Below are 11,472 nucleotides of genomic sequence, written 5' to 3'. Positions count from 1 at the left end.
AAGGTTACACTCCTATTTATAGTGTTCATAGGGATATGATAAACTTCAATATTAAAAGGATAAGAACATCCCAATTTATCCAAAAGATAAATATCTTAAAAACATAAGATCATCCAAGTTTATCCAAAAGATAAATATCTTAAAAAGATAATATCGTCCAAGTTTATCGAAAAGATAAATATCTTCTTTTACCCATTTAAAATACGGGTCTTCTCAATTTTTCATACGCTTGGCATGCATTCAAAGAACAAACAGCCACAAACAATCATATACAAAATCAACCCCATATTTTGGTCACCTGGAGACCCATCATTTGGGAAAAACCGGGGGTCGTCATCTGACCGTGCAATCCACTAAGCAAAGAAGATTTTTACAAAAAAATCAATCACAAGCTCTAGAAATCCTAGGTCTATTTAGGAAATGAGCACTACCTCCCTGTGCAACCATTTTCTTCAACTTTGTTGAGCTAGTACTTCATGTAAGTGGCAGCTAGTCCATCAACTCATTCACTCCATGACACTGTAAGTCAACTCCGATTTGAACTGAACAATGAAATATAGATTCAAAACTGGAGAGGACCGAAACCTTCAAGAAACCTTAATCTTGAAGAAATAAATCAAGAATTGATATAGACTTAAGAAGATGACTAGTTTACATGAACTTAGACGCAGATTTCAAAAACCATTTTTAAAAATCTCACATTCAACAACACAGACTTCACAAAGGATGAATTTAGAAAAACATTTTTCAAAAGCTCATAATGAAAACTCATACTTCATCAAGTAGTCGTTGCCTCCTCTTAGCTAAGCTTTTACCCAAAGCAAGTAGGTGAAAATTTAATGCACCTGGCAGCCAACGATTGGTGCAATAATAGGACAAAAATTGTTAGGATAGAAAACCTACAACTGGAAATAGACTGGACTCACGTGAGAATAAAAATCAGGTGGCAGCACACATGTTACACAACATATGACTTGTCATCCGGGTTGACTACTCATACCAACTATCATTTAAATGCATGTATGATTTTTACCTTTAGCAATCTTGATTCCATTCGAGCCATGATAAGTTTGAGCTCAATTTCTTTAATCATCTTGAGTGTAGACTTAAACTAGCCTAAATTTTTTGAGCTTAATTGTTTACATATGATATTACAAGTTTGTCAAAGAAAACTAAAAACATTAGTTTTGGGTGCCTTTTCATCCCATCATTGTAATCCACATATGTGTTACCAAACCGAACATTATCTAGAATTCCATTCCAAGTTTCTAGGAATGACCATGGAAAGTATCCCCTTCACTTTGACACCATTCCTAAAAAGAAAAAGCAAAAAGTTAAATGTATTGCCGTTAGTCACATGAATCACTAGCTCAAATATGGGAAGGCTAGACTATATATATCCTTAATTAATTTGTTAACAAGCACTTACTCAATTGCACTTTGAACATAATAGAGGTGACGATTGTAGTGGTCAATTCTATGGGTATCATTAAGGGCATCCATAAGTGATAATTTGGGATCATTGAACTTATCCACACCTACAATAAAATCCATTGTTATGCAGTTTTAAATTTAGCCTTGTAGCAGTAATGTGAGTTTTACATCAAATATATGTGAAACATTGATGATGCAATTATTCAATACTATAAATAATTACCATTCTCATAACATAATTGAGTGGATCATTATACTTTTCCTTTGTGTAGAGTAAAAGATCTTGAATTCCTCTTGGATAAATATTTATCTAGCCTGATGCACCATGTACCCCAATTGAAGGTATTGATACTGTTAGGATTTAAATTTGTATTTCGAAAACCATTGATCATCTGGTTAATCTAGTGATTTTATGTGTACCTTTGGACCAATGGGGACCCCATTACGCTCAATTGCCACAACACATAAGAATATCAGAATCTAATTAGTCTATGGAACTTAAATTTCTTCAATTAAGTTCTCAATTTGTACTCACATGAAAGATTAACGCCAACACCTGTTTTGTAGATTGCGTATACAGAGTTATTTTGAGAGGTGAATCGCTAGCATAGTAACCAACATAGAAATTTAGTCCAAGAAAGTCAAATAAACCAATTAGCGACCTAGCAAGATTGTTCTTTAGTGAATTTTGGTAATTTTCTTCCAACAAGTGATCGCATGCTTTGCGGATAGTCGCCACTGGTCAATGGCTCCGCAAACCTTAAAACACATGAACTTTTCAAGCATTAACTTGGTATTATCTGGCGTATTACTCTCCAATAACTGGTAAATATTAAATTCATAAGTAACTTCCTAATATACTTACCATCCAAACATGAAATCCAAAGATCGTATCGCAGCATTTTTATTTTGTATTACTTCCGAAAGGGGCACGAACAAGTGTGATACCAATGTTTACCCTATAACTCCTCTTTGAGATGCTTGCACAATAATATCAAGTTTAGTTGATTTAGAGCCACAAAATGGTAAAATACTCCACACCACCCTATTATATCTTCGTACTACTTACTCATAGATATTTATTCTTGTAGAATTTTGCAACAACTGCATGAGTAAGGAGTAGGTGATGTGTCACCAACTATGCTCTGGCTGGCATGTTGCATGGCCTTTATATAGAGCAAGTACGGCTGCGCATGAGAATAGTAAGCAATGATGAAATAAATTTCTTTGTAAACCATGCGTGCATGCAATTAGAAGGGTACAAAGGGAAAGTTTCATATTTCAATGAATAGTCAAACATGGAATGGTAGCCGCTAATTCCTAATTAACCACATGCGTCAAATTTTGAAAAGAATTTGACGGACCATTTGTTTTGTTGACATTGTAAACCCAAAATATTTGTGCATAATATGTGATTTCTTTTTTGTTCAACAAATTAAAATTTTTAGTTTTATTAAGTTTCTTGAATACAAGCCGCATAGTCTAAACTACAAGGATTGAGGCACACACACACACACATACACACGTTATTAAGATGTCATGGATTCGAATCTGAGACCACTGGTCTGCAAGTCAAAACCTTTTTTAATCGGCTCGACCCGATGGCTTAATTTTACTTGAAGTCTACATCAGAATGCCATCTACACTTGGATGGGTTTTCAAAAATTTAAACACTTTGTACCCAATTATTATATAATGCTACTTTTTGTTGATTTATTGTTTCTCTTCCAGCGTAACTGTACCCAAAAGAGGATATATATCATACAAGAAATTAGTGACTTATTGGATAATTATTCAAAACGATTTGCCTTCATGTACAGTATTCTATAAAAGGAATGTACAGCTATTACGAGAAGAAAAAGTCTAGCAAAAGAAACATCTTCAAGGAAGGCTTTATTACAAGAAGAAAAAGAGCATTAAAACCAACGGAAAGGAAGGGTGAAGAAAAAGTCATTTCTGCATATTTATCTTTAGGGTAAACAGAAAGAAAATTGCTATGAGAATTGATATGTAAAGATGAGTTTGACAATAGATATGCTTTCTTATTTGGATCAGATTGGATCGGAGTAAACACGAATGGGAGCAAGCATGTGTCGCTCCAAGAATTCCATAATTGAAGAGTTTATTAACCATATGAAATCAGAGGATGAAAATGAAGCAAACTCAACCGCTATGTTTCTTCCCATAATAAGCTTTCGTTCAAGGCATTTTTTTTAATGACTCGGCTGTGAATATAATTTATTTCTTGAAACAGAGTGATATTTTGAAGAGCAAAGAAGAACGTGGAGAATTAATGATAATTTTCATACTCTACTGCTTGAACAAGTCTATGGCTAGCGTAATTGCTAAACTCATCCTTATATATTTCTTGTCAAACTTTTTTCATCCTCTTCCAAAATAACCTCAAGAATATCTCTTTTTCTTTCTCCTATCGTTTTGACCTTTTAAATGAGATTATTGCTGGACATGAAGGACAATTTAATGTAATTATTTGGGTAGAAAATTTGAAAGTTTTGAAAATTTTGATTCTTGACAATGGTCAAACTTTTGAATATATTTTTCTACCTAGATTTATTTATTTATAAATACGCCACTAATTCCTTATTACGATATATCCTTTTTGTAAGTACAATTACGCCAAAGGAAGTGAAAGAATAAATCAACCCAAAGGAAGTGCCTGAAGCTCAAGTATATTGGGTACATACGTAGAGTTTTAATTGTGTGTCAAATTTGTTTCCACAGTTTGACCCATTGGTTATAAGAGACTAAATCAGACTTAGCGGCTCTACTCACACAAAAACTCATTCAAATATGAAAGCTTTCATTTCCCTTTGTACCATGACATTCTACGTAGTTGCCCCCTCAAACCCATTCAATGCCCATCTGTGTTTTGTTCTCATTTGCAGCACGTACTTCCTCCTCTATATAAAGGCCATGAAGCATGCCAGCCAGAGCCAACTTATACTTATCAAGATTATTACCAACAAAAAAACCTCAAGTTATGGCAATGCAATTACGATCTTTTCTCTTAGGCGTGCTGCTACTAATTGGCTTTGCATTGACAAATAGCAAAGCAGATATTAGAGCTCCACCCACGCATTTTGACACTGCTTCTCTCAATAGGAGCAGTTTTCCAGAAGGGTTCATATTTGGCGTAGGTTCTGGATCTTACCAAGTAAGTCCTTCCTTCTTCTAGGCTTTAATTTAATTTCTGTTCTGATTGGTTAGGGTATTCTTTCAAATTCAGATCAAGCATCGATCCTTGCAAGAATATTGACATCTTCTTCATTGTGTCTCTTGTGTATTTCAGTATGAAGGTGCTGCAAACGAAGGTGGTAGAGGACCAAGCATTTGGGATACCTTCACCCACAAATATCCAGGTCTGTCCAATCAAATCATGAATTAGTTAAAATAACAAAATGGTATTACATTTACTCTTATGCTCTAAATATTTAATTAAATTTTCAATGATTTATTGCAGAAAAGATTAATGATAGCAGTAACGGAGATATCGCTGTTGATCAATATCACCGCTATAAGGTTCATGACCCAATGTGCACATATTAAATTTTGAAGCATGAAGAAAACTCTGGATATTGAAGATAAGCTCCCCATAATGTTTAGCTCTTTCTCATAAAATCTTTTTTTGTTATGCAATGTAGGAAGATGTGGGGATTATGAAGAATATGGGGTGGGATGCTTATAGATTCTCTATCTCTTGGTCAAGATTATTACCAAGTAAGTTCATCCACATCCTCACATTTGGTTGTCACCAATCGTCAATATTTCTGCCTTCATGTTGATTTTAGCTTAAGTAATGTGTCCAAGTTGTCTACCGAATAATATAAAAAAGATTTTTGTTTCAATTAAAATAATTAATTGAAATAACTGAAGCAAAAATATTATTTTTTTTCAAAGATAAATTAAATAGAAGTCGAAGTTCAAGTTTCGACATATAGTCCAACTTTTTTAAAGTTCAGTTTAAATTGTATCGGTGCACTTATTTCGTTATTTCCTTGTTTTGTTTTAATCATTAGATGGAAAGTTAAGTGGAGGAGTGAACAAGGAAGGAATCAAATATTACAACAATCTCATCAATGAGCTCTTACGCAATGGTGAGTCATCCCACCTCACATGATCAGTAATTTATAAAATTACAGTTTCATGCACTCATAAAAAAAATTTAAATAAAAAACTCGTTTTATCAAATTTATAACTCGCTTTTATTGATCATGCCATTTATAGGTCTAACGCCATTTGTGACACTCTTCCATTGGGATCTTCCCCAAACTTTAGAAGACGAATATGGTGGTTTCCTAAGCCCTCATATTGTGTAAGTGAAGAAATTAGTCCTCTTAATCGTATTAATAATTCAATTAATAAATACAATTATGACATTTACATTCTGAATGTGTATATACAGCAATCATTTTCAAGATTACGTAGAACTTTGTTATAAGGAATTTGGTGATCGAGTAAAGCATTGGAGCACACTGAATGAGCCATATACCTTTAGTAACTTTGGTTATGCAATCGGGTCTCATGCGCCGGGACGATGCTCTACTTGGCAGCAACTAAACTGCACCGGGGGAGATTCATCTACTGAACCATATTTGGTAACACACCACCTGCTCCTTGCACATGCAGCTGCCGTAAAATTGTACAAAAATAAATATCAGGTACAATTCATCAGTTTTTTTGTTTCTCATAATATTGGATTCTAAGTTGTAACAAGAGAGCGACTACTTTACTTTTTTGTGACTCTAAAACAAACAAACTAAATGTTCTTGTGCAGGCCTCTCAAAATGGAGTGATAGGGATAACACTAGTGTCACATTGGTTTGAGCCCCTATCAGAAGAAAAAGAAAATAAGAATGCTGCATTACGAGCTTTGGATTTTATGTTCGGATGGTAAGTGTATTTTGAATTTACTTATGAATATGTAATATTTACTACTTACTAGCAAGCAATGTATATTATAATGTCAAGTTAATGCTTGAAAATTTTACATTCTTGTAGGTTTGTTGAGCCATTGACAAGTGGTGACTATCCTCAAAGCATGCGATCTCTTGTCGGAAGCCGATTACCAAAATTCACGAAAGAACAATCCGAGTTGCTAATTGGTTCATTTGATTTTCTTGGACTAAATTACTATGCTGGTTACTATGCAAGTGATGCACCTCAAAATAACTCTGTATACGCAAGCTACACAACAGATGCTGGAGTTAATCTTTCATGTGAGTAAAAATTCAGAATTTAATTCATGCAATTTAAGTTTATAGACTAATTAGATTCTGATATTCATATACGTTGTGGCAGCTGAGCGTAACGGGGTCCCCATCGGTTCAAAGGTGCACATCAAATTACTAGATTATGCCTTTATGATTTTGACCATTAATCGTTTTGCACTTACAAATGTGACTCCTAAAAATCTAAATATCTTCAAATTTGGGTGCAGGGTGCTTCGGAATGGCTAAATGTTTATCCACAAGGAATTCAAGATCTTTTACTCTACACAAAGAAGAAATATCACAATCCAGTCATTTACATTACTGAAAATGGTAATTATTTCTAGCCTTAAGTAATTGCATGATCAATGTTTCACATATTTTTGGTGTAAAACACACACAAGTAGTACAAAGTCTCTAAATTTAAAATGTATTATATTGTAGGTGTGGATGAGTTCAATGATCCGAAATTATCACTTGCCGAAGCCCTTAATGATACCCATAGAATTGACTACTACAATCGCCACCTTCATTATGTTCAAAGTTCTATTGAGTAAGTATATTAACAAATTCATTTAGAATATATATCAACACACATATGTATATGGTCTAGCTTTAGATTTTGAGTTATTGATTCATATTATTGACATAAATATATTTAATTTCTTTTTAGCAATGGTGTCAAAGTGAAGGGATTCTTTCCATGGACGTTGCTAGACAACTTTGAATGGAGTTCGGGATACAGTGTTCGATTTGGTATTACCTATGTGGATTACAACGATAGGCTTAAAAGGCACCCAAAACTGTCGGCGCACTGGTTCAAAAGTTTCCTTAAGCCGTATTGAAAACTTCATATCATATACTTCATTCAATATTTGTATTTAATTCAACAATGTGAATTTTATGTATTTACAATAATTCTAGAGATTCAAAATTTATGTACATACAAAATTTGAATTCCAAATTTGTGTACATACAATAATTTCAATTTTAGTCCTTGTATAAGATTAAATTTCCATTAAACCTCGTGTAAAATTAGACATTGATTTTTAGTCCTTTGACGACTGTCAACATAAACATAATTATGAAACTCATATGTTTGTAGTTCTTTGACTGATTGGTCCTAATTTTCATCCATTTGTTTAAATTCCATTGCACTTTGACCATTATACCATAATGAACAAAAAAAAAATTTGAAATTTCGTGGCCCATTGTTTAGAGGCTACAGCACGGCTCATTATTTAGAGGCTACATCAGTTTCAATTTGTTACTTTAAAGAAAATTTTAAGAGAAATGTCACCTTAATGTTTCAAAATTCATGATTTGTCATCTGACCTTAACGTACGTCATCCAATTTTTCATCCTTTCTCAAGGGTATTTTAGTCTTTCTAATATGTAAATCCTCTGTAAGCTTCTTTTTTGAATAAAATGCACCACCGGTGACTCCAAGCAATCCCTCGCCCGCCTTAAAATCCATTCCTCCCCTTCCCTCATCAAAGCCCCTGCTTCCATTCCCCCTTTCCTCTTCCCATTCTGAATTTTCTCTCTATGATGGAACATCTCCCTCCACACACAAATTCCCTCAGCCCACCCAAAACTGAGTTGATTTCCTCTCTACAAAAATCAAAGACTGAATAACCTCACAAAATCAAAATAGTTATAAATATTTATCTTCAAAGTCCATATAAGTCACTCAAAATAAAGCTGAGAGATAGAATATAAAAGTGATCAACTGTAACATCCCGTTCTGAAATTTAATTGAATTTTAAAAATTCTAAAGTGAAAGGACAACTTTAACCTTAGGGTTCCTTGGTAGTTTAAAGTTGAATTTTTACTCAAGGCTCATGTTGGGAATTTTCTTGGTTCCTTTATGTAGTGCTCGAGCTCATGAGTTCGTAAACACGTGGTGGGCCCAAATCGGAGTTGAAATGAAAAAGTTACGATCTACATAAGTTTAGCGGCACAACCGTAATTTTTGCAAAGTCAAATTATAAAAAGCTTGACAGCTCCTTCTCTCTGACTTCTCTCTCCTCTCGCGACTCTCTCTCTCTCTCTCTCTCTCTCTCTCTCTCTCACACACACACACACACACACACACACATAGCGATGCTGTCACTTTGACAAGGATGCTGAACTTGAAAAGTTAGTTGGACAAGCAAGATATGCAGCTTTTGATTGCGCTTTCTGTTGATGAAATGGTTGCTATGATGTTTAGATATAATCATGAGTTGTTTGTTGTCTGTGCAGGCAATCTTTGATTTGGAAACAAACTCGGACCTAAAAAGTGAAATGAAGGATCTATACATAAATTCAGCTGTGTAAGAACTGTTCTTGAATCACTATTTATTGTAAATTGTTGCCGATTGTATGATTAATATTCCTCCTTTCTCCAGTCAAGTTGATGTGGTTAGGACCCGGAAGGTGGTTGTTATCCGTATACCATATAGACTTTGGAAGGCTTATCGCAAGATCCATGTTTGGATTGTGAGGGAGCTAGAGAAGGGACGATCATGTTTTTCCTCATGTTGGTGACTAGTTTCTTTGTCTTATGTATCTAGACTATTCTCTTGTTTGTGTGTGCTTCACGTTGTCTAGATACATTGTCATGCATATGCACCTTGTTCTTTTGTTTTATTAGGTTTCATTTATTTTAATTTTTTAAAATGTGGTCATTGCAGGTATGTCTTTCAATCATCTCTCTCATAGTGCTTTGAATCTTGGGTGATCAACAAAATTTCATGTTCTTTTGAACTTGTTCACATTTATCATGTTGACCTTGTCCAAACTTTTTCACTTAGTGGCAAGGAATACATCCTGGTCTTTGTAGATGACTTCTTTGAGTTTATATGGATCTCATTCTTGCGTGAAAAACTAGAAACCTTTCAAAGGTTTAAATATGTATGCCATCTTTTACAAAAAGAGAAGATGACTACTCATCTGCCTCTTGTTAAAATTAAAACAGATCATGGTTCTGAGTATGAGAATTCTCAGTTTCAGAAATTTTGTGAGAAGATGGGGATTAAAAAATGAGTTCTCTGCACCCATTTCACCTCAGCAAAAATGGTGTTATGGAGAGAAAGAATAGAGTTCTTGTTGAGATGGCTTGGATAATGCTTAATAGCAAAAAGCCTTGTTAAACATTTTTGGGCTGAAGCTATAAATACAGTTTGTTATATCTCAAACATGTGTTTTTAAGGTCTGGTACCAAGCAAACACCCCATGAGCTTTGGAAAGGGAAGAAGCCTAATGTGTCTTAGTTTAGGGTCTTTGATAGCACATGTTATATCTTAAGAAATAAGGAGCACCTTGCTAAGTTTGACTCTAAAAGTGAGAAGAGAATATTTCTTGGGTATTCCACTTCAAGCTGAGCCTATAGAGTGTAGAATTATAGGGCATTCCACTTCCTAATCTACTGTGATAACATGAGTGCAATTGATTTTCCCAAAAATCTAGTTCAACACTCCAGAACAAAGCATATAGACATTAGGCATCATTTTATTAGAGATCTTTTTGAAGACGACATTTTAACATTAGAGTTTGTTCCCTCTGAGGAACAGCTTGCAGATATACTCACCAAGGTCTTGGACTTTAAGAAACATGTCACACTCAGACAGTCCATTGGCCTTTGCTTAATTGATTGATTAGCATGTCTATTCCTTGTCTTCAGCACATTTCAAAACTGTTGACTAGTCATCTTATATGTAGTTGACTAGTCAAGTCAAAAAATATATATATTTATTTATTTGATATGCAACTGTCTAACACTTATCTCTCTCCTCTCTGATGGTGTGAAGTTTGAATAATTTTGTGCTTTGTCTAATTTGTGCATAATCCCCCTTATTTGCCTATTAGATGAGACTTAATTCGAGCTATCTTATCCTCTTGGTGAGCCAAGTATCTATGATCCACTTTAGACTGTCATTGTCATCCTATCTTAGCCAATCTATTCAATAATTAAAAAATGAAGGGAAGTGTGACCAGTGTAGTCACGGCTCTAGGAAGGTATAAGGTGATATGATTAAAGCATCTAGAGCAAAGATCCGTAAAATTGGGCCATTCAAGCACTTATGTCTGGGATGTGCAAGTGAATCAAAATAAATCATCAAATATTTTGTCAATAGAGAGTGATGATACTTGAACTTTGAGCCTATACCCTGATCATGTCATAAATTTTCATTGTATACATGTCTCTCCAAGAGAGATAAGATATCATTCCTTGTGTCCCTTGGCTCTGAACCTCCATATTCTAAAATATGCCTTGTCTCTGAGCATGAAATGCAATTCATATTCTATCTCTCAAAGTTGGTTGTAAATGTTACTTGCATAGGCTTTCAATTCGTTTTCTTTTTTAATTCATGTGCTTGAAAATTTGGCCTAGATAATGATTGCTGAACATCATTGATCACTTGATATGTTTGCTAGTTCTTCTCTATGTATTAGCAAAGTCCTTCATCTTCTATAAGGTCGATACTAAACATGCTGCTTATTATGATTACTGCTCTGCTTGACTAGTCACTATATGCATATGGTGATTGTGGTTGACTAGTCATCATGTTCTATTTTCATTTATGAACGTGGATCTCTAGTCTTGTCTCTTATTCCTTAGCTATATCTTTGGCCGTCAAGTCATGTTGTATATGCTTAATAGGGATCTTGTGCCTTTTGGTGAAATTAATTTTCACTCTCTAAGAACCAAGACCATTGGTTATGTATAAGTGTTTGGATGACGCCACTTTGGTCTATGACCAGTCATCTTAATAAGTTGTGTTCCCACATTTAATGATTTAGCCTAACATAATTATTGAAATCC

At 34.4% G+C, this 11,472-nt stretch overlaps 1 protein-coding gene across 1 annotated transcript; it reads left to right on the top strand.

Annotated features, from left to right (window-relative positions):
- Positions 1–4,360: 4,360 nt before the first annotated feature.
- Positions 4,361–7,770, top strand: LOC148921609 (beta-glucosidase 12-like). The gene is made up of 13 exons (XM_089043828.1): positions 4,361–4,609; positions 4,745–4,814; positions 4,916–4,974; positions 5,097–5,172; positions 5,472–5,549; positions 5,680–5,767; positions 5,858–6,113; positions 6,230–6,345; positions 6,454–6,671; positions 6,754–6,785; positions 6,893–6,995; positions 7,107–7,215; positions 7,336–7,770. Exons 1-13 carry the CDS (start codon positions 4,376–4,378, stop codon positions 7,505–7,507), a joined length of 1,611 nt encoding a protein of 536 aa, XP_088899954.1. The 5' UTR covers positions 4,361–4,375; the 3' UTR covers positions 7,508–7,770.
- The last annotated feature ends 3,702 nt before the right edge of the window (positions 7,771–11,472 follow it).

Source organism: Prunus mume, linkage group LG1, assembly GCF_029339155.1.
Source record: "Prunus mume cultivar Tortuosa linkage group LG1, ASM2933915v1, whole genome shotgun sequence".
NCBI classification, from domain to species: domain Eukaryota; kingdom Viridiplantae; phylum Streptophyta; class Magnoliopsida; order Rosales; family Rosaceae; genus Prunus; species Prunus mume.
This window is presented reverse-complemented; position numbering and strand designations above follow the sequence as displayed.